The sequence below is a fragment of the Natrix helvetica genome (genome assembly GCF_964273705.1).
Source record: "Natrix helvetica genome assembly, chromosome: 1".
NCBI lineage: Eukaryota > Metazoa > Chordata > Lepidosauria > Squamata > Natricidae > Natrix > Natrix helvetica.
The window spans coordinates 349,369,542-349,393,292 of record NC_138548.1 but is presented as its reverse complement, the minus strand read 5'-3'; the positions used below and the strand labels follow the sequence as shown (position 1 = coordinate 349,393,292).

Sequence of the window (23,751 nt, the reverse complement as noted above, 5' to 3'; positions counted from 1 at the left end):
GCAGGAGAGGTGTTACAGGGGAGTACCTAGTCCTCCCCATAATCACCCGCGCGGCCGCGTTCTGGACCAACTGTAGTCTCCGAGTGCATCTCAAGGGAAGCCCCATGTAGAGAGCATTGCAGTAATCCAGGCGAGACGTCACTAGCGCATGGGTGACTGTGCGTAGGGCATCCCGGTCCAATAAGGGGCGCAATTGGCGCATCAGGCGGACCTGATGGAACGCCCCCCTTGCCACGGCTGTTACATGGTTATCCATGGACAGCCGGGCATCCAGGAGGACGCCCAAATTGCGCACCTGTTCCATGGGGGCTAGTTGGACGCCCCCGATGGCCAGAGATGGAAACACCTGGTTGAACCGGGAGGCCGGAAGCCACAGCCACTCCGTCTTGGAAGGGTTGAGTTTTAGTCGGTTGCCATCCATCCAGACCCGTACGGCCTCCAGACACCGGGACATCATTTCGACGGCCTCATTGGGGTGGTTCGGGGTGGAAATGTATAGCTGAGTAACCTTCCCCTGCAGTAGGAAGGGAATTGAGATGTTATAGTATCCTTCCCCTGGAGTAGGGAGGGAATGGGGATTTTGCAGTATCCTTCCCCTGCAGTAGGAAGGGAATTGAGATTTTATAGTATCCTTCCCCTGGAGTAGGGAGGGAATGGGGATTTTGCAGTATCCTTCCCCTGGAGTGAGGAGGGAATGGGGATTTTGCAGTAACCTTCCCCTGCAGTAGGAAGGGAATTGAGATTTTATAGTATCCTTCCCCTGGAGTGGGGAGGGAATGGGGATTTTGCAGTATCCTTCCCCCGGGAGTAGGGAGGGAATGGGGATTTTGCAATATCCTTCCCCAGGGAGTAGGGAGGGAATGGGGATTTTGCAATATCCTTCCCCAGGGAGTAGGGAGGGAATGGGGATTTTGCAGTATCCTTCCCCCCGGAGTGAGGAGGGAATGGGGATTTTGCAGTAACCTTCCCCTGCAGTAGGAAGGGAATTGAGATGTTATAGTATCCTTCCCCTGGAGTAGGGAGGGAATGGGGATTTTGCAGTATCCTTCCCCTGGAGTGAGGAGGGAATGGGGATTTTGCAGTAACCTTCCCCTGCAGTAGGAAGGGAATTGAGATTTTATAGTATCCTTCCCCTGGAGTGGGGAGGGAATGGGGATTTTGCAGTATCCTTCCCCCGGGAGTAGGGAGGGAATGGGGATTTTGCAATATCCTTCCCCCGGGAGTAGGGAGGGAATGGGGATTTTGCAATATCCTTCCCCAGGGAGTAGGGAGGGAATGGGGATTTTGCAATATCCTTCCCCAGGGAGTAGGGAGGGAATGGGGATTTTGCAGTATCCTTCCCCCCCCCCCCGGAGTGAGGAGGGAATGGGGATTTTGCAGTAACCTTCCCCTGCAGTAGGAAGGGAATTGAGATTTTATAGTATCCTTCCCCTGGAGTGTGGAGGGAATGGGGATTTTGCAGTATCCTTCCCCCGGGAGTAGGGAGGGAATGGGGATTTTGCAGTATCCTTCCCCCGGGAGTAGGGAGGGAATGGGGATTTTGCAATATCCTTCCCCAGGGAGTAGGGAGGGAATGGGAATTTTGCAGAATCCTTCCTCCAGGAGTGGGGAGGGAGTGGGGATTTTTCAGTATCCTTCCCCTGCCATACCCACCAAGCCACGCCAACCAAACCATGCCCACAGAACCAGTAGTAAAAAAAATTGAATCCCACCGCTGGGCAAGGCCAACCGTCCTAGAACTCCAGATGGACAAGAACACCTGAAGATGTGCCCCACATGACACTAGGTGGGATGTGGATTGGACATTCAGTCTGGGTCCCACGGGGGTTGGGGGAGGCATTTGGGGAAACTTTCAATAGGTAACTTTCATGGCTTTTGGCTCAGATCTTGCTTTTCTTTCGCCGCTATCATTTCAAACTCAGTAAAAGTACCTTTACTTCAATGGAGTCGATGGTGTTCTTTCTTGGGATTTTGAACGGAGGCAGGCCTGACACAACAGCAATGTTGGCTTTGTTTTGAAACTCTCTATCCTTCAGGCAATGGTTGGAAGTTGTTTCTGAGTTTGGTCATTTTTCCCCCCAGAAAATTTTTTATTTTTTGTTCTCTTACATACTATTTTAAGTATACATTCACATAATTGTTATTCTTCTTTACATTTATCATTCTTATACATTTATTATTTCATTTAATAGGTTATAATATGCAGTTTGGCCTGCTTTATTTACCATCCCTTCCTCCTGTTGTAGCACCACCTTATTTTCCCTTTCTTTTCTCCCTCCCTCCCTTCTCTACTTCCTTCCTTCCCCTTCCTTCTTCCCCTTCCTTCTTCCCTTATCTTTCTCCTACTCCCACTCTTCCTCTGAGTTTGGTCATTCTTTCCACAGGATTCAATGTTCAGATCAGGATTTTCCTTTTGGATAAACTTGCTCATGTCCCAAAGTGCTTTTTTCAAGGTGTTTGTCCAGTTGCCTCTTGAAAAAGCACCTTTGAGGCAATCATGAGCTGGATGACTGAGAATCTCCATAGACATATCACTTGCTCATATTTAGATCCAGAATTTAATATGGTAAGACTGAATGATTACATCAAAAGACACACACACACCCTTTCCTTTATTGCTGTTAAGTATTCAGCTTTGAAACTGCAGTTTATGAAGCCAATAAACATTGCTTGGATACCAACTCTCTGTCACTTTTTAAGACAATTTCCCAAGAGGTTTTTTTTTTTTGATGAGGGCAGCAGATGAATAGAGCAGCTGCCTGAAGGGTAGGAGCAACTAAATTAGAGAGCCTGGACTTTAATTCCTTACGGTAAAAATCAACTCGTACTCTTCATTTGTAAGACCCACTCCAGCACATTCCATTTGTTTAACGAAAGCCCAAGGGACTTGTTAACATGATTACTATTATTATTTCCATCATAATTCTCTGTGTCTTGCCTGCACACAGAGTTCATTCCTTGTCATATATTTCTTTTACTTTGCATCGTATCATCTCATACAGGGGAAGTACAGATAAAGTACTCAGTTCTTGGAGGATAAGATTCAACAGTATGCTATTTATTTCGGGATCTGGTGAAATAAAACAACTAATAAAAGGGGTTTAGAAATAACAGCTTTAATTAAAAAAAAATGTATTGGCATTTCATCATTGTAACTGTTCTTAACACTTACGTTTTTTTAAGAAAACGTATGTTACAGCTGCATTTGCTAGTCTGTGACTATAATAAAGATTGATGTTGCAATTGTCCATTGTTTCCATTGTAGGGAGTTAATCCCCCCCCTCCTAGAAAAATGAAATATCCTGGGAAATATTGAAAAGGAAGAATATTATATTTCCCTGGATCAGAAATGGAGAAACGTGTTTTAGGTGGGAAGCAGACTCACTCTTAATAGCCCCCACCTTTGTCAATGGGCCATTTAAAAAGCCTGAGTCAGTCTATTCTACATAACAAAGATCTCCCCCTTCAACTCCAGGGTGATGGGATTAAGGCATGATAGTATTAGCCCTTTACCCATCTCACCACAGGGCACCTGGGAAGAAGCAATGCTCAACCAAACTTGGACTCACAACCTACAGAGTTGCCCCTGCATGGTCCAATGGGAGCCTGACAATCAAAATACAAGTGCAGGTTGAAAGCCCAGAGAGAGCATAAAACCAGGGACTTTCAGCATCTCACTATCTTTTCTTCTTCTTCACCCAACATCTGGAAGCATGTGATCCCCCTTTTCTGTTCAGGAGCTCAAGCCATGTGATCCTGTCCTCCATTAAACCATCTTTCCAAGCAGCCTCCATGTTTCCAGTGTCTTTTTCCCCACTTGGAACTGAACCCAGAAGGACATTTCTTCCAACACCATAATAAAATTCATACACCCAGCTCCTCATATAGCAGGAAATACAGAAAAAACTCAATTTTGTGCTCCCCAATTTAGTGACCAATGCCAATTAAAATGGTTTTGCTGTCTGTCAGTAAGGGAAGTTGTCCCACATGTGAGTGCATTTGGGAAACTGATCCAGATTGTGAGAGAAATACAAACTACTATTGGGGTATTTAAGGAATCAACCTGTGGTTTTGTTGGTATCTATCTATCTAAGATCTTGGTGTAGCAGTGAAAGTATTGAACTTGGGAGTGGGGAGACTCAAATTTGAATCTTCTTCCCACCATGTGAGGTCCAGGTGCAATAACAGAGTTGGAAGGGACCTTAGGGATCATCTAGTCCAGTCCAACCTCCAGCTGAAGCAGGAAACCATTTCAGACAAATAGTTGTCCAAACTCTTTTTAACAATTTCGAGTGTTGAAGAACCCAAAACCTCTGGAGCTAAATTGTTCGACTGATTAGTTTGCCCCGAAATTTCTCCTTAGTTCTTAGTTTGTACTCTCTTCAATTAGTTTCCATCCATTGCTGATCTTGCCTTCAGCTGCTTTGGAGAAGAGGTTGACCCCTTTCGTTGAGGCACTGTAGGGTAGTATTAATTTGGTGCTGTAGGAGTGGGGAGATCCTGGTTTAAATACAGAAACTGGTTGGAGACTTTGGGCCAGTTGTTTTCTCTAGATTGAATAATTGGGCCACCCCCCAACCCCCCACTCAATGTGTCCTATCAATGAGCTGGATTATGGTCCATATTTTCAATGAACAGCCCTTCATTCAATATTGGATTGATTCAGGCCAATTCAACTGTTATAGATACAAAGTGACTGAAGGATTTTAAATCTTTACACGCTCCACCCTTCAAAGTAAAGTTTCCTCACACTGCCTTGCAAATCCCAGATGAAAGCTTTACAATTAAAACCATTAAATACCACTAATAATGATCGCTAAGCTAAAAACATTAAATACCACTAATAATGATCGCTAAGCTAAATCAGAAATAAAATATGAAAGTTTCAAGATTTACGTTAACACATATTGTTAGATACTTGCTCTAACTACAGTGGTTTCCACTAAGGTCCTCTGTTCCGGTGGAAACACAGGTTTAATCCTATTGGTCGAAGGGTCTCACAGCTCCCTATAAAAGGGCTTCTGTCAGACTCAACCTTCGCTGGGTTGTTCTCACTTGTTGTACTTAATAAAGAGCTGTTGTTACCGTTAAGGCCGTGTGTAACTATCCATTACCCAATCTAACACATATTAACATTAAAAAACATCCTAAATTATCACACATATTTTTATGTTCTGTTCTCAGGATAATGTATCCTCAACTGAGTAAAGGGTGCTTCGGGGAAGTGTCACGATTACCGTTTTCTTAATTGCTCATTTTACATTTTTGTCCACTGCTCCTCAGAACAAAGTTGCAAGTAAAGTTTTCCTAGCAAGCAGTTACTTCCCTTGCATTAATTCCGGATATACTAATTCTTATGTTTCACATCAGAATCGCTACTTAGGTGATGCAAAATAAAAGCAGCTCCAATTATCTTATGAATCATCCCAAATTATTTGCAACTTAAAAAAAAATCTACTGTATGCAAAAGTGGCATGCAAAAACTTCCATCCTGCTTATATCCTCCAATCAACCAAACTTTTGCAAAACCGAAAGAAACGGGGCGTCTGTCAAAAAGAAAGGCCAAGATCCCCCTCAGCACGTGCTACCGATTTCAGCCAATCATAATTGCCTTTTTGCTCAATTCTCTTGTTTAAAGCTCCAATCCCGAAGCGGCTGCTCGGCGTGGGCGAGGCCAGACGCAGCACAGCATTTCGGGAATGGTAGTTTAATATTTTCCCATAAAGGCAGGGGTAGGAAAGGGGATTTTTGTTATGTAGAGGGAAAGAGCGACGCCTTGTAGGTTTGTGATGTTTGTCTGTACGCGCGTCTCCCCGTTGGTGATGATGAAAACCTGATTTATAAAGCTGAGTGGCTTCATAAAAGGCCATTTTAAAAACAAACCTGAGAAGTGGATTCTTTCTGCTTTGGTCCTGTTTCCTTTAGTATCTCTTGCTCTAAGAAATTAATGCTTTAAATCAATGTCCTCCCAAGATGCTTGCAAAAATTATTCCTGTTGCTATTGCTGAAAAGATGTTCCAAGATCCGTGTTCCAAGAAATTCCGCACTTTGCTTCTGCTATTTCTAGCTATTTTTAGGGAAACCTAAAATTTGAGACAGTTTATTTAGTTATTTGCATCCTGCTTTTGTTATTTTTGCAAATAACTCAAGGCAGTAAATCTATCCAAAACACCTTCCTCCTCCTATTTTCCCCACAATAACAACAACCCTGTGAAGTGGGTTGGGTTGAAAGGGAATGATTGGCCCAAAGTCACCCAGCTGGTTTTCATGGCTACGGTAGGATTAGAACTCAGTTTTCTGCTTTCCAGTCTGGTGACTTAACCACTAGACCCAAATTGATTGAATTAAATTGAATTTGATTTAGGTTTGGTTTTTGCTCTTTTTTTGTTACTGTATTTTAATTTTATTTGTTATCCTGCCTTTATTTTTTTATTTTTTTTGGAAAATCCTCAGTCCTAGATGCAATCCTATTAATGTTGAGCTAGAAAGGAGAATATATTCTTTACTTATATTGGTGGTGGCTGCTTGAATGGCCAAAAGTCTAAATACTTAGGAATACAAACTGAAAGATGCCTAATAGAACTCAGGTGATTTAGTAGATTTTAATTTGTGTTACTCATGGATCACATGAAGAAAAAACCAAGTGTTAACTGCTTTATTCAAATAATAAGCATGATGCATTTTGGTGTTGTGTGAATGGTTATTTACAGATAAGGCAAACTGTCTGCAGTGCCTATATTTAATCTACCTTGTTTTTACAGATTACTAATTTCATCTCCCAAAAGGAAGGCAGGGTGTGTGTGTGTGCTAAATTTATTTAACACCTTTAGCATCTTTTCTAACTAAACATTTTGCTTTAAAGGCAATACGCCCACAATAATACTTCATGGATTTGATGAAATGGACAGTTTCCAAAAGTAACACTACCACATAATTTGCACTAATATTGGCCTTTAAGACACTACAAAACCTTATTTTTGCTATAACGAACACAAAGATAACTTTCTGAATGTTATTGTTTTCTGAAATTATATGATATTGTTACTCAAACTAGTAATAAACTAGCTTATCTGGGCTTGTGGCAGACATGTTGATAAACGGAAGCCTTCAATGCATGTGAGTGAATCTTACATACATAAACTTCAAGTGGATCCTTCAAGTTTGGGAGGAGCAGTAAACCAGGGTCAACTTTCAAAATGGGAATTTTCCACATCTATTGAAAAGTCATAGAGCAAATGATAGTTGCTTATTGACAGGGAGGTATGGAAAAAAAAGAAAGGAAACAGCATTTTGGAAAAGTGTAGCTGTTTCTCCCCCAATTTACGTAGTTGTGTAGATAACATTGTAGAAGGAGAAGCAAAATAGTCTAGTAAAACATCAGAAGGATTCTGAGAATACTGCTGATTGTACCTTTTTAGCACAAAACAAAATAACAGAGTGGGAAGGGACCTTGGAAGACTTCTAGGCCAATTCCCCTCAAGCAGGCGATAATATACAATTTCAGACAAGTGATTCTGTCAGCCTTCAGCTTCACTTTCAAGCTTGCTGCCAGCTGCCAGGAAATGTTGGTGGTGGAGCAGTGGTGGGTTTCAAAATTTTTTAGAACCTCTTCTGTAGGTGTGGCCTACTTTGTGGGAGTGTCTTGCCAGTCATGTGACCAGGTGGGAGTGTCTTGCCAGCCATGTGACTGGGTGGGCATGGCCAACTTGTCAAATGTGGTGAAACTCACTTAACAACGCTCTTGCTTAGCAACCAAAATGTTGGCTCAGGAACTCTGGCATTTGAAGCACGCAAGTCTTAAAGCTGTCAAATTACAAGACCATTGCACCCCTAACCCTTTAGAACAAAAAACCTCCAGGGGTGTTCAAACTTGACAGCTTTAAGACTTGTGGACTTTAGCTCCCAGAATTCCTCCTCCAGTCATGTTGGCTCAGGAACTCTGGCATTGAAGGGTGCAAGTCTTAAAGCTGTCAAGTTACAAGACCCTTGCACCCATGACCCTTTTGGAAAAAAACCCCCAGGGGTGTTCAAACTTGACAGCTTTAAGACTTGTGGACTTCAACTCCCAGAATTCCTCCTCTCACTCTTCATCTTGATGATGTACGGATGGGCAGGGGGAGGGAGCTGGAACCGGTTCTAAACGGCACTGTAGATTTGTGGAACCTCTTCTATAGAAGAGGTTAGAACTGGCAGGAACCCACCCCTGTGGTGGAGGAAGTGTTGCAGGAGATGGAAATGAAATTTCTGAGAAGCGGAGAGGAGACCTGGTCTCAGGGAGGCCAACTTGAGTTGTTCAATATTTTTCAAGGCCAACTGTCCAGGCTTCGGAATGTATGAAGGAGGACAGTGCACCTGGACCAGAGACTTTCCCAAAACATATTTCTGACTGATGATTGAACTTTGGTTGCCTGGCTACTGGGCGATGGGCTCTGGAGTTTGCCTCAGCTTCTTTCTTCACGTGAATTTTCTTCAGATCGTGTCCGACCATTGCTGCATTCAGTTCATTCCTAGTAAAAGCATAGTTTCTCTAAATTTATGGAGTCAAGGGTTTTTCCTAGGGATGGAGTGGAGGCAGCCCTGACAGGTTGTCCAAACTCTTCTTTAAAACCTCTAGTGATAGAGCACCCACAACACGCCTGAAGGCAAAGCTGTTCCACTGGTTGATTGTTCTCACTGTTAGGAAGTTTCTCCTTCATTCCAGGTTGCTTCTCTCTTTCCTAAGTTTCCATCCATTGCTTCTTCTTGTGGCTTCAGGTGCTTTGGGTTGTTGGGTTATTCTAGCAGTGGGATAGGCCTAATGTGTGGCTCTTTTTGAAGGCAGGTTGGCATTCCACCCAAACACTGAAAATGTTATTCATATATTTTGAATGGTGTTGGAAGAAATGTCCTTCTGGGTTCAGTTTCAAGTGGGGAAAAAGACACTGGAAACATGGAGGCTGCTTGGAAAGACGGTTTAATGGTGGACAGGTCACATGGTTTGAGTTCCTGAATAGAAAAGGGGGATCACATGCTTCCAAATGTTGGGTGAAGAAGAAAAGAGGCAGAGATGCTGAAAGTCCCTAGTTTTATGCCCTCTCTGGTCTTTGATCTTGATCTTGTATTCTGATTGGTTGTCAGACTCCCATGGGGCCATGCAGGGGCAACACTCTAGGCTGCGCTTTGTGTCTAAGTTTGGTTGAGCATTGTTTCTTCCCAGGTTCCCTGGGAAGATGGGTAAAGGGCTAATACTGTCATGACTTAATCCCTTCACTCAGGAGCTGAAGGGGGATGTCTTTGTTATGTAGAATAGACTGGCTCAGGCATTTTAATGGCCCATTGACCAAGGTGGGGGCTATTAAGAGTGAGTCTGCTTCCTGCCTAAAAACATGTTTCTCCATTTCTGATCCTGGGAAATATGTTCTGCCTTTTCAATATTTCCCAGGATATTTTATTTTTCAAGGAGAGTTTTTTTTTTGTAAACTTCCTACAATGAAAGATCACCTATTGTGGGGATTGTAATTATGCTGATCTAAGTTCCTTTCTTTTCCAATACCAGAATCTGTTCTTTTTCTGCAGCTCCAGAGCACAGGATATTGCTGTTAACTCCTTCACCTGTTGCCTTTTGCCACCCAAGTAAAGAAACTGCATTAGCTTTCCCAATTCAGGTAGAAGAAGAGCCATGGATTTGCAGGAGATTGTACGGAAGCTGCAATTGGAACTAAAGTGTTACATTTGTCTCAAGAGTTTCTTAAACCCGACAACGCTTGCCTGCGGGCACAATTTCTGCCATGCCTGCCTTGTCAGTTACTGGGGCCAATTTCCCATCGAGACTGTTTGTCCTCAGTGTGCGGAGAAAGTCCCTCAGCTGAACTTCATAACAAACGTCCAGCTGGCGAATATTACAAAATTGGTCGAAGAGTTGAGCGTTGATATAAAGCAAATCACAGCAGAGGGCCTTGTGTGCAAGAAGCACCCTCCAGCTCTCAAGGCTTTCTGCAGGAATGAGCTCGTCCTCTTCTGTTCGATGTGTGATTCACCTCAGGAGCATCTGACTCACGATACTGTCCCTGTGGCTGAAGCTGCCCGAGAGTACAAGGTGGGTGTCAGACCTGGAAGCCATCTTTTGCATTGGGCCTTCAGCCCTACCACATATAATGGTGTGGGAAAGTGGTGGTGGTGGTGGTTATATGGAGCAGGGGAGATACATAGTCAAAATAACATTCCTTTCTCCGAGGGTCAAGGACATCTTGCCCTGCACCTGGAGTGGCGTGACTAGAGAGGCATCTCCAGTTGGGACGGTGCCTGATTGGACCATGTGATGGACATGTGGGTACTGGGCAGGGACTTGAACTTTCCTTTGGGTGGGGAAAACCTGGAAGTTTTCAGATTCTGGTTTCCCCAGATGTGCCAATATGACATCTCTAATAAAATGGAACTTTGAGGAAACTCAAGCCTCGGAGTCTTCTTTCATTGGGGGCGTTACTTGGAATCCTGACAGTGGGAATCTTTGATAGAAGCTGCTCATGTCAGCCGTTTGAGGTTTTCTAGATCAGGGGTCCCCAACCCTTGGGCCGCAGCCCACTACTAGGCCTTGAGCCATTAGAAACCGGTCGACGGAAGGGGCAAGCGAATTTGCGCAGGTGCACGCATCCCATCCTCCACCCTCCCCAGCCAGTGCATAAAGCCAAAAGTGTTGGGGAACTCTACTATAATGTATTGAAGAGGTCGCTCTTTCTCCAGTTGCTCCCACTGGGATGTTTGCCCACATCTTTTGGACTATAAGACACACCTAGCTTTGGAAAGCAAAACAAGGAAAAAAATCTCTTTCTGCCTCCCAGCAATTTGCCTCGCCACCACCTGGAACTGGTTGAAAATAGGACATGCGGAGGCCGAAAATGGGGTGCACCGAGACGGCGATAGGTGACAGGTGTGATAGCGGTGATGGACGGCGGCAGTCCCTGCAGCCTGGAACAACTGATAGGCGGTATTCCGGGAGGCAGCTCCAACCACCAATTAGCTGCTGGTGCTAAGTCAGGCTTTGCTGAAGCTGACCAGGCTGTTGGCTGTTTGCTGCAAGAAGGCAAATTGCTGGGAGGCAGAGGCTGAAGGGGCCAGCCGATGGGTAGGGCTTCGGGAACATTAGTTCTATAAGACGCACAGACATTTCCACCCACTTTTTTTTTGGGGGGGGGTTAGGGAAGGGAGTGCATTTTATACACTGAAAAATATGGTGAGCTCTGCTGCTTAAAATGGATTAGGCTTTTTAAAATTATTATTAATTGGGATGGGTGAAAAAGAGTCAGAGAACTGGGACTGTTACAGTCTTTGATGATATCAGGGGTTGGCTGCTGGAGATTTGCAAGGGTTCGGGAGAACCTCTAAGATTCTGTGCAGTTTGGAGAACCCCCGAATTCCACTCCTGGCTGGCCCCACCCACCCCGCCCCTCCCAGGAGTCCCCACACAGCCCGTTTTGGATGCAGGTTAGTGCAGGGAGCGCACAGATTTGGGGAGGGTGAAAAACCAGAGGCCCTCCGGAGCCTGGGGAGGCCGTTTTCACCCTCCGGGAGACTCAAGGAAAGCCTCCGGAGCCGGGGGAGAGGAAAAAAGCCCTCCTCCTGCCGTGGTGCAGGAAGCTGACTAGGCCACACCCACCATGGCCACTCCCACCCAGCAACAGGGCGGAGAACCCCTTGCTAAAAGTTTTGAAGCCCACCCCTGCCCCTGGCTATCTTCCTACCATTTGGTGATTATCTTGTGATGATATCTACTTAGTATTCAACGTTTATCTCAATATCTTTTCTTCTTCTTCTAGGGCCATTTGTTAAACGTCATGGGGACTTTACAGAATGAAAAAGAAAGGATTTCAAAACATCACTCGGACGAAGGAACCGAAGTTGTCTCCCTAATTGTATGCGTTACTAAGAAATGGCTTTTCTTTTTTTAATGCTCTTTGAAATGCTTGCCTAAAATAGTTCAGTTTTCTCCACAAATATTCTAAGGACCAGCATTTTGGAAATCTTGCGGTTTCCCTTCAGTTTGATTCCTGGAGACTAAATAGGCAATTCCATATTGTTTTCAACCATACGGTAGTAATTTACCATGGTGGTTTGCCAGGATGGGATTTTTAAAAAATGTTTATTTTCCAATATACAACCATTGGATTATTTAGTGTTCTTCCGTCCAAGTTTTCCCAAAGGTGCTTTTTCAAGAGGCAGTTGGACTTACTTTGTTTTTCTTTGAAGATGCTTTGCTTCTCATCCAAGAAGCTTCTTCAGTTCTGAAGAACTGAACTGAAGAATCTTGGAGGAGAAGTGAAACAACTTCAAGGAAAAATAAACTGAGTCCAACTGCCAGATTTGTAAAGTCAATCACTACAGTTGTTAAGCTGGTAACACAGAGTGTTAAGTGAAATTGACTTCCCCTTTGATTTTGCTTGTTAGAAGGTTGCAAAAGGTGATCACGGGACTCTAGGACATAGTAACCGTCATAAATATGAACCAGTTGACAAGCATCCAAATTTTGATCATGTGACCATGTGGATGCTTCAATGGGCATAAATGTGAAAAAACGGTCATAAGTCACTTTTTTCAGTGCCCTTGGATCTGCTTTCTCAGTCTCACTTCAAAGAGGGAGGTATATTTTGTGAATTTGCGCCTCTTGTTTAATTTATGCTGTTATCGTATGAACAGTTATTCTCATGGTGACATGCCCTTCGAGACAGCATCACACAAATGTCACAAAAGTATGTCACTTTGAATCGCTTGCATAATTGTCATTGTGGCATCTAACTGGGGTCTGTGTCTAATGCTGAATGCCATTTCCAAGCTGATTTGTCTTCTTTCCATCTGCTGCTTGCAGCATCAAATAGAACAAGAGAGGCAATTTGTCATAGCTGAATTTAATGCAATACGCCGGTTTTTGGAAGAACAAGAGAACTTTCTGCTGCTTAGAGTTATGGAAAACTTAGAGAAGGGGATACTGTGGGAAAAGGCTAAACATGCAGCCATCTTATTCCGGGAAGTCTCAGCCTTTGATGAACTTATCCAGACAGTCAAGGAGAAGTGCCAACAATCAGCAGTTGAGCTTCTGCAGGTAAGAGATTCCAAAATTGGGACAAAGACATCTGGAAGAACAGTTTCCCCTAGATATTTTATTTATTTATTTATTTATTTATTTATTTATTTATTTATTTATTTATTTATTTATTTATTTATTTATTTATTTATTTATTTATTTATTTATTTATTTATTTATTTATTTATTTATTTATTTATTTATTTATTTATTTATTTATTTATTTATTTAGCGCTTATAGACCGCCCCCTCTCCCGAAAGGGACTCGGGGCGGTGTACAGTCCAAACAAGAAATACATCATATAAATAACTAAATAATTGAACAGTTAAAATTGTTAAATAGGTAGATAGATATGGAGGAGGTTAAAAAGAAGGTTAAAAAGAACTGTATGGCTGAGTAAGGTATATAAATATAGTTTTAAAAACCCCTAAAAATATCCCATAAAATTAAATTTAAAAAACAATTCCCCTAAAATACCAGTTAAGAGATATGTCTGCCAGGATGTAACAGTTATGATTGTGCCAGGCCAGCCAATCGGAACAGGTGAGTCTTCAATTTTTGTCGGAAGGAGCGGAAGTCGGTGGTGGTTCTAATGTCGGGGGGAGGTCATTCCAGAGGGTTGGGCCCATCACAGAGAAGGCCCTACTCCTTGGCGCCGCCCGTTGGCATTGCCTAGTGGACGGCACCAGGAGAAGTCCCTCCCTGTGAGAGCGAATATATCTGTCTGACTGCTGTAATTCTCCTTGGAGGCCTTCCTGATTCTGCATTGCCTTCCAATATTCATTTGCAATTCGCTGAGACATTTTTGTTTTGTTTTCAAAACAAAACAATCTGGGTTTGTTATCTCCTTTTGCTCTGTGAAATGTAGTTACTGCAGTTATCCTGCTGTTATTATTTCTTTCTATATTGTCTTTTGATGGCTTTCCTTGATATTAAGACCAAGGCTTATAGCAGACTTTAAACCCATGATTCCCAACCTATGGTCCAAGAAGTATAGATGGATTATGGGAGTATGGTAGGTGGTCCTTGGGGCACATCCCTTAAACCTTAACCAACTTTACTGCAACCCAGTACACATGGAGGACATTCCAAAAAGCTACTGAGGACTTTTTCCTACTTGGATCTAATTGTGGCATGTAGCTTCTATTTTTCTGCTTTGCCCTCGTGAGGTTGCCTTCATCTCATTCTCAATGGAGAATGGAGATCCAGGGAATCCTTAGCTGTACTGGTGTTAAAATAGCACGTCCCTCCTTATTCTGACATTATCCAAGACAAACCTCAAGGTGTGTAGAATCTGCCTTTTTTTCCCCCATCAATGATCTAGTTATCTGCGGGATCGTATCCTGCCCCATACATCCCTTCGGCCGATTCGCTCTCACAGAGAGGGACTCCTCCGGGTGCCATCCACTAGGCAATGCCAGCGGGCGACGCCCAGGAGTAGGGCCTACTCTGTGATGGGCCCGACCCTCTGGAATGACCTCCCCCCGGATATCAGGACTACCACCGACCTCCGCTCCTTTTGTAAGAAGCTAAAAACCCACCTGTTCAATTTAGCCGGCCTCGCCTAATTCCCAATTTTAGTCCCTCAATCCTGCATTTTTAAGTTTTTTAGGGGTATGCTTTTTAGTTGCTTTTAATTTTTACTTTTCTGTACAGCTGTATTAGGTTTAATTCGTTTTTAAGGGTATAGGATATTTATCTTTTGTATTCGTTTTAATGAGACACCTGTACACCGCCCCGAGTCCCTTCGGGGAGAGGGGGCGGTCTATAAATCCTGAAAAATAAAATAAATAAATAAATAAATCTGGAAAGGGAGAAGCAAATGACCCAGAATTGAGAGAGGATAGCCATCAGCAAAGAAGGGCAGTCCACTTCATGGGTATAGCTCTCTGCTGAAGGATGAATGGAAGGCCCTTCCAACTTTTTCCATGGGAAAAGGCCCATGGAAGTGGCTGAAATAGTATTTCTTGGAGAAATATTGTAGAAGACTTCAGAATCTAGAACGGAACTATCTTGGCTTGCACAGGATGCCCATTGAGCATCCCAATGTGTCATCTCTCCAATATGTAGATTAGGATAGAGTCTAGCTTTGATTTTCACAGCTGGGCAGGAGAAGAGTAGAGTGAAATGAGGAAGGCAGGTGCTAAAGTCGAGCAATAGTTCTTTCTGCAACTGAGACATGAATGGAGAAGTTGACACACCACGTCCCTCCAAGCAGAGTCTGTATAATTGGGAGGACCTATAAATTGCTGACAAGTGCCAGTTTTGCATACTGAACTGTCTTCTTTGAGTTGGCTGCTTCAAGATGTGTGGATCGGGGGCGGATTCCGTCAGGCACTACTGCCTGTTCGTTTGTGGGCACGCTGCATGCCCACGCTTGCTGCACGCACGCACAGTGCAATAAAAATTGTTCTGCGTATGTGCAGAAGCGAAAAACAAGATGGCGGCAGCACCTATGGCTGATTCTGCGGTGTGGCAGGTCTGAGTTGCTACCGGTTCCAGCAACCCAGGCTGCCAAACCACTACCGGTTTGGCTGAACCGATGCGAATCGGTAGTGATCCACCACTGGTGTAGATAGTCAAAATCCCCCAAGCAGCATTGCTGAGGATGAGAATTCTGGGATGTGAAATTCCACATATCTGGAGAAGATAAAGGCTTGGGAAAGTTGATATAAAATGACACAATGGTAACATTTCCAAGTATTATTCCAGTCTGGGATTTGAGAGGCACTTTTGATATGAACAACTACCTAATTCCTTTCCACTTTTAACTCTTTCTCTCTTCTAGGATGTGGGAAGCACTTTGAAGAGGTAAGCTGACTTCTCCCTAAATTGGAATTGTGGACGCAAGGAGAATGGCTAGGCCCAGGGGACAGTCAGTTTTTGTTTTTATGTGTGCTACTAGTGCAAATTAGTGGAATAATAGAAACCCAATTTTTTTTGTTGATGCTCCAATTTGAGACCTTTAAAAAAGAAATTTTGACATATCAAAAATGAAAACACGTGTATTTGATTATCACTATAAAATGTTTGCATAATTTGTTTAGACAATCTAATATAAATTATATTTGCACGTATTCAAGCCAAGTTACATGAGCAGAATTTGACTTAAACATCACGGCTCACAACTACGATCTAAAAATGATGATCCAGTGTTCTTAACAGAAGATCGTTGAGGATAAATCAGCAGTGATGATCTTAAGAGAAGTCAACAAAGAATTATTTATCATGATAGATAGCTAAGAGACATGTCTTGGAGTCCACTTTGCATGTGGTTCTGGTTAAATATCAATTCTTGGGGGGCTTTTGAATTCCTGAGTAGCTTTCCTACTAGTTTGTTTCTGCCTAGGACTACTAGACGTTATCCTGATCTTCTTACCTGCTTCATCCTCAATTACCATTCTTAGGCAGATGGTGGGATGCAAATTCCATAAATAAAATAGGCTTATTACGTTGTAGATGATCAAGTCTCCCACGACTTCTCAAAGGAAAAAGACTAGCCAGCTGGAACTATCCGCACAAATGTGGGAATGGGGATCAGAGTTTGGGGCCAAGGAGTTGGGCAGACCTTTTGAGTCTGGGATCACATTTTGTCTTACGTGGTTGATATGACTTCACTGCAGGGGTGGGTTCCTGCCAGTTCTAACCTCTTCAATAGAAGAGGTTCCACAAATCTACAATGCCGTTTAGAACCGGTTCTAGCTCCCTCCCACCGCCTGTCCAAACATCATCAAGATGAAGAGCGAGAGGAGGAATTCTGGGAGTTGAAGTCCACATGTTTTAAAGCTGTCAACTTTGAACATCCCTGGGTTTTTTTTTAAATAAAGGATTAGGGGTGCAAGAGTCTTGTAAGTTGACAGCTTTAAGGCTTGCGTGCTTCAAATGCCAGAGTTTCTGAGCCAACATTTTGGTTGCTAAGCAAGAGCGTTGTTGAGTGAGTTTCACCACATTTTATAGGTTGGCCATGCCCACTCAGTCACACGGCTGGCAAGCCACTCCCACTCAGTCACTTGGCTGGCAAGCCACTCCCACCCAGTCACATGGCCAGCAAGCCACTCCCACAAAGCAGGCCACCCCTACAGAAGAGGTTCTAAAAGATTTTGAAACCCACCACTGCTTCACTGGCACGAATGAAGCCTGTACCTTGCAAGAGAGAGAGTTGAAGAATTAATATGGATGCCTGGAGCCTTTACAGCTTAAATACCCTTTGTTTGGCTCCTATCTGGTTAAGGTTGGGTAGTTTTAAAAGGCCCTAACATTCTCAACAACTCACTGATAATTGTAGGTTCCCCCATGCGTCAGGAAAGGCTCTGGAAACCAAAGTTTGGAGGCTGGCTCTTTTAAGAAATATTGATTGCCTGTGACCGTGATGGCGAACCTATGGCACGCAAGCCCAAAGTGGCATGCGGAGCCATGCCGACTAGCACGTGCGGCATTGCCCGTTTCTCTTCCAGGTTTCTGGCGCACATGCGCATGTGACGATCAGCTGGCCTTTGTGCATGCGGCAGTGCCAGAAACTGGAAGAGGCTGGTCTTCCATTTTCCGTGAGCATGCATGTCGGCCAGCTGATTGTCGTGCGCACATGCGGCCAGCAACCAAAAGACTAGCTGCACGACTCACGTTTTCCAATGTGTGCATACCCCCTGGGCAGCTCCTCTTCCGAGTTGCAGGTTAGATGAGGGTGTGTGTGTGTGTGCATGCTTCCTTTTTGGGCTTGGTGCCGAAAAGCTTCTCCATCACAGGCCTATAATTTCAGTCGCAATGTATTCACTTCACTTCCTTTCATCTATAGAGCAGAGAACAAGGTTCACTTTTCATGCTACTGGGCAGTTTTGGATCTGAGGATGTCCTAACACTATAAAAACAAATCTTGTCCCGGGTTTTTCTATTTCTCCAAAAAGATGGCCCCCATCGGTTTGTTTATCCTTAGGTGCAAGCAAACATTTACGAATCCAGTAACGTTCCTTCCATGGATGAAATTGGTAGTCTGGGATTTATTTGACTTCAATGCCTTTCTAGGGACTCTCATGAAACAATTCAAAGGTAAGGAAAGGACTGAAACTAAACGTAATCATTGGTGATGGAGAGATGCCGAGCCAGAAGTTAGTGCAGGTAAATGCTGGGGCCATTGAAAAACTAGAAGGGCCTGATCAGTAGGGAATTTAAGGGCCACTTGAGAAGAAAGTGTTGGAAGAAATATCCTTCTGGATTCAGTTCTAAGTGGGGGAAATTACACTGGAGACACGGAGGCTGTCTGGAAAGATGGTTTAATGGTGAGCAGGATCACATGGCTTGAGCCCCTGAACAGAAAAGGCCACATGCTTCCAGGTGTTGGGTGGAGAAGAAAAAGAGACAGATGCTGATATTCCCTGGTTTTATGCCCTCTCTGGCCTTTGATCATGATCTTGTATTCTGATTGGTTGTCAGGCTCCCCATGGGGCCATGTAGGGGCAACTCTGGGCTGTGTTTTGAGTCTAAATTTGGTTGAGCATTGCTTCTTCCTAGGTGCCCTGTGATGAGATGGGTAAAGGGCTAATACTAGCATGCCTTAATCCCATCACCCTGGAGCTGAATGGGGGAGATCTTTGTTATGTAGAATAGACTGACCCAGACTTTTTAAATGGCCCATTGACAAAGGTGTGGGGGGTTATTAAGAGTGAGTCTGCTTCCTGCCTAAAAACATGTTTCTCCCATCTCCCATTTCTGATCCTGGGAAATATAATATTCTGCCTTTTCAATATTTCCCAGGATATTTCATTTTTCTAGGAGGGGTGGTGGTAACTTCCTACAAAAGTTTTACTTTTTTTGAGGCATTTGAAGCAATCACAATGGCTTAGTCGGCTTTTGTTTCAGAACTCTGCTATCAAAGTTGTTAAGTGGAAATAAGATTGGCATGAGGAAGGAATGGAGGAAGGCTGGAGAGGTAGCAAGGATTTCTTTCTGAATGAGATTCACACAGTGCCTTTAAGAGACTCACTGTTGTTTAAAAAAACCCAATTAAAAATAGTGTTTGCTTTCTATGAAAAACAAAACAAAACAAAACCCTGGATTCAATTCTTGGCATCTCCAGGAATTATTGGAAAGGACTTCTTTTCCTGAAGTTTTCAAGAGGAAGGCATTTTAGGGAGTTGCATAATATTTGAATTATACAATTTTGCATTTGAAACTAAGTCTACTGTTAATTTCAAATTCTGCTGAAGAATTGCAAGGCAGTATGCATGTAATTAAGGGACGCGGTGGCTCAGTGGCTAAGATGCTGAATTTGTCGATCAGAAAGGTCGGCAGTGTGGTGGTTCGAATCCCTAGCACCGCATAACAGAGTGAACTCCTGTTACTTGTCCCAGCTTCTGCCAACCTAGCAGTTCGAAAGCATATAAAAATGCAAGTAGAAAAATAGGAACTACCTTTGGTGGGAAGGTTACAGCGTTCCATGCACCTTCGGCATTTAGTCATGCCGGCCACATGATCATGGAGACATCTTCGGACAGTGCTGGCTCTGAAACTGAGATGAGCACCACCTCCTAGAGTCAGGAATGACTAGCACATCTGGCTCTGAAACTGAGATGAGCACCACCTCCTAGAGTCAGGAATGACTAGCACATCTGTGCAAGGGGAACCTTGACCTTTTTTATGTATGTAACTGGACATCAGAACTTTGTTTGCATACCCATAACTAGGAATAGGAAATAGGAAAACATTTCATATTTAGAGAAAGCAAACTTTGGATTCAGGTATCATGTTACACCATGTTGTTTAACTGTGGTTGTTGGTTAATTGAGTTCACACAATTCACTTAGCCAGAACCAACATTATAAATTGTGACTAATTAGTCTGTAATCTAAAAATCTAATATTGCTATGCCTATCTGTCAGCAACTTGCAGGATACATGACTCTTCTAATTTTTATAAATTATTTGGAAGGCTTGGAAACATTATTTAATATTCAAAATCTGCTCAACTATTGTTTAGTTAGGTGATCTTGAAATGAAGTGTCTATAATACTTTAACAGCAAATTATATTTTGTTCGAAGAAGTGTTGTGTTGGGTTACTTAATCTGTTTCTCTATTCCCTTAGATGTCCTGGTATCTGGATATCCGACTCAGAAAGGTATATCTCTGGGGCTGAGGGGTGGCTAAATCATTACAAAGTTCTTTGCTTATATTTTACATGGGGGTTCACCATCTGTCCATCCTGGATCCCTTGCCCAAAACAAGAAAGAGCCTTTTCTATTAGAAAAAAAAATGAGGTATCATTTCAATGCCATTAAATTGGAAGAAAACATTTATAGCAATGCTACCCAGTCCTGTGGTTTCTGCCTATGTTTGTCGTTTAATGACCTGGTAATCCCTTGCGGGGTGGAGTTAGGGCACCTGAATGGAGCTGGGTGTTTACTAACCGGATGCCCTTCCTGTCGCCAATGCAGAGTTTTGTTCAGCAGATATATTCTCATTGTACCCAGAGAGAGAAATATCTGTATCTACTTAGGATCGAACTCACAGCCTCCTGATTGTGAGGCAAGAGCTCTGCCTCTAGGTCTCCGCACCATTCTCTATGACAGGGGTGTCCAAACTTGGGAACTTTAAGACTTGTGGACTTCAACTCCCAGAATTCCCCAGCCAGCTGGCTAGGGAATTCTGGGAATTGAAGTCCACAAGTCTTAAAGTTCCCAAGTTTGGACACCCCTGCTCTATGATTTCTGATTTGACGATCAAAATGCCCTCCTTTTGATCGTCAAACTATAATCCACATTTTTCAAGCATGTCAGAATACAGCATCATTGGATGGTGAACTGGAGGATGTTGCTGAAAGCCAAAATTTCTCTTGAGAGTGACAAATCCAATAGTTTTGTGATTGCAACCTCTCTCCCCCAATTTAGCAAAGTCTTTTCTAACTGGGATCCTCTTAATTTTTACCTACAATTTTCAGGAGACACAAATTTTTTTTTTAAAAAAAAATTCTGCATCTTCATCGGTAAGAATAAGTCTTATGTCATAGCAAAAAGCATATCAGATAGTATTTTTTTTATTATTCATGTTTGAGCTTCCGATGAGCAGCTTCCCTCTTAGGGATGACTTTCTGTAATTGTGTTTCTTCCTAGCAAATGTGACTCTGGATCCGGACACAGCTCATCCCAGGCTCATTCTCTCAGAAGATCTTAGAAGCTTCTGGTTGGGAAGGAAAAGTCAAAAACTCGTCAAGGACAACAGGAGATTTGACCACATGATGTGTGTGTTGGGGCGTGAGACGTTCGTCACCGGCAGGCATTATTGGGACGTTGCTGTGGAAAATGAGGGTGACTGGGGTGTTGGAGTTGCCCGAAGTTCAGTGAAGAGAAAGGGTGTTATGGCCCTTTATAACATGGAAGGGGTCTGGGCAATGGCAAAGCGTTATGGCAGCTTGTGGGTGTACATAAACCCCCCAGTGTTAACTTCTGAGCCAATGCATTGGGAGATCAAGAAGATTAGAGTCTCCCTGAACTACCATGGGGGCCGAGTGACTTTTTGTGATGGCGAGAGAGGAGACCTGCTCCATACCTTCTCGGTAACTTCTTTTGCTGGAGAACCCATTTGCCCTTTCTTTTGGATCCGGAAGAAAACCCGTCTCTCGATTTGTCCCTAAGGCAGAAAAATCAAACCACCAGATCCTCCTGTCTCTAGATCTCTGGGGCCTCTTTCTCAGCATCAGTTTCCTTTTGTCTCTGTTTTTCCTCTTCATCTCATCCTCAGCACCAGACACTTGGGATGAATTTCAGGCGCAAACTAAAATGTAGAATGAATCTTACAAAGTTGCTACTTTTTTTTTTTAATGAAACCATGCTTGTTGTGAAATCCACCAGACTTGGAGGGATCAAAATTCCCAAGCTGTGTTGAGGAAGACCGTCTCGGCTATTTTATCATTTTAATCTTTTAACAGAGGCTTCCAATTAAAGTTTTAGTGCGGGGAACAGCTCTCAATACGGAGAAATAGAGCTGAACACAATCGTTTCAGGGGATGTTATTTTGAACACACACACACACACTTGTTAATCACGGCAAGTTGAATTGTAGTTAAGCGTAAACCGATCGGGATACTCACGTTTAAAAACACCGTTCTTTTGCGTAATAAAAGTGAAAACTAGTTGGGTTGTTTTTTTTAGAATTTAATATGTGGTTTTTAATAAAGGATTATTATTATCTCCCATTGTTTTTGTGGTTCTTTTAGTTTTCAAACATTTCAGCCTCTTAAAAAAGTTCCTGTTTAAGCATCAGCTTTTTGCCTTTTCCACCTTGCTACATGTGAGGCTGAAGTAGTTTGCGACTTCTTTCCTGGCTACTGGTGATTCACTTTCCCCATGCTCGTTCAGCCTTCCTCAGAAGGAACGTTGGAAGGCAGATGTTGGAGTGGGCAGGGTTAGCCATTCATAGTGTTTGGAATAGTGGCAAATATCTGTAGCTCGGGTGAAGGTTCATTCTTTGTTTATATTTTACTTGGGGGTTCACCATCTATCCATCCCGGGTCCCTTGCCCAAAACAAGAATAAGCCTTTACTATTAGAAAAAAAATGAGAGATAATTTCAATGCTTTTAAATTGGAAGAAAACATTCATAGCAATGCTATGTAGTCCTGTGATTTCAGCCTATTGTTGGAAGAAATATCCTGGGTTCAGTCCCAAGTGGGGAAAAAAAAACATTGGAAACATGGAGGCTGCTTGGAAAAATGGTTTAATGGTGGACAGGATCACATGGCTTGAGTTCCTGAACAGAAAAGGGGGATCACATGCTTCCAGATGTTGGGTGAAGAAGAAAAAGAGACAGAGATGCTGAAAGTCCCTGGCTTTATACTCTCTGTTCGGCCCCACCTCTCTGTTTCCTGTTCCTGTGTAAGAAATGTATTCTGATTGGTTGTCAGACTCCCATGGGGCCATGCAGGGGCAACTCTCTAGGGTGTGTTTTGAGACCAAGTTCGGTTGAGTTCCCAGATGCCACGTGGTGAGTTTCTGTAGAAGGCTAATCCTATCTTTGTTATGTAGAGTAAACTAATGGCCCCCATCAAATCTCACCAGGCTCAAGGTTGGCTCAGCCTTCCATCCTTCCGGGGTGGATAAAATGAGGACCCAGATTGTTGGGGGCAATAGGCTGACTCTGTAAACAACTTAGAGAAGACGGTAAAGCACTGTGAAGCGGTATTGCTATTCTCTGAGTTAGTGGGTTGGTTTCCAAACGTTTCGTTATCAGGCTAGGTAACGCATTCAGTGTTTAGGGCATCCCCTAAACTCCACTGAAGATGTTACCTAGCCTGGTAAGGAAACGTTCAGAAACCAACCCACAAGCTAGGAGAACAAACCTTCATCCTCATTCATAGTGTTTCTCATGCTCTCTATAGCATCTTTTGGGCAAGATATCAGATCCTGCAGCAAATTGAGCTGGGCTGGACGTCAATAGCTAATTAGGGTTAGGGTTAATATATGTTAATATACGAATGGGAGATTACAAAGACCACCTGAGGCTAGACTGGCAAATTTAAAAAAAAATTCTGAAAGAAGACTATTGCGAAACAGTTTTGTATTTTTTGATGACTGTCGAACAGTTGAATTTGATTTGATGGAAATATTACCCTTCCGCTTCACTTCTTAATTCTTTACACTGCTTCTGGGAGAACCCATACAAACGCTAAATATAGTTATATGCTACATTCGGGCGGGAGAATCATACAAAAG

At 43.1% G+C, this 23,751-nt stretch overlaps 1 protein-coding gene across 3 annotated transcripts; it reads left to right on the top strand.

Moving 5' to 3' along the window:
* The first annotated feature begins 5,625 nt into the window (after nt 1–5,625).
* LOC309381197 (zinc finger protein RFP-like) lies at nt 5,626–21,858 on the top strand. Of its 3 annotated transcripts, none has more exons than XM_081931923.1 (8): nt 5,626–5,702; nt 9,556–10,075; nt 11,793–11,888; nt 12,839–13,072; nt 15,844–15,866; nt 17,986–18,098; nt 20,131–20,163; nt 21,155–21,858. In XM_081931923.1, exons 2-8 carry the CDS (start codon nt 9,659–9,661, stop codon nt 21,673–21,675), a joined length of 1,437 nt encoding a protein of 478 aa, XP_081788049.1. In that variant the 5' UTR covers nt 5,626–5,702; nt 9,556–9,658; the 3' UTR covers nt 21,676–21,858. The 3 variants fall into 3 exon arrangements, with proteins under 3 accessions (XP_081788049.1, XP_081788048.1, XP_081788050.1); XM_081931922.1 differs by having other exon boundaries at nt 5,688–5,782; XM_081931924.1 differs by lacking the exon at nt 5,626–5,702 and adding an exon at nt 5,744–5,778.
* The last annotated feature ends 1,893 nt before the right edge of the window (nt 21,859–23,751 follow it).

Bases quoted from the DNA above. Each gene is read 5' to 3' on its own strand.
- LOC309381197 (XM_081931923.1), top strand. From the start codon at position 9,659: ATGGATTTGCAGGAGATTGTACGGAAGCTGCAATTGGAACTAAAGTGT. The intron at 10,076-11,792 runs GTGGGTGTCAGA...TTCTTCTTCTAG, and splicing joins AAGCTGCCCGAGAGTACAAG to GGCCATTTGTTAAACGTCAT. The intron at 11,889-12,838 runs GTATGCGTTACT...TGCTGCTTGCAG, and splicing joins CCGAAGTTGTCTCCCTAATT to CATCAAATAGAACAAGAGAG.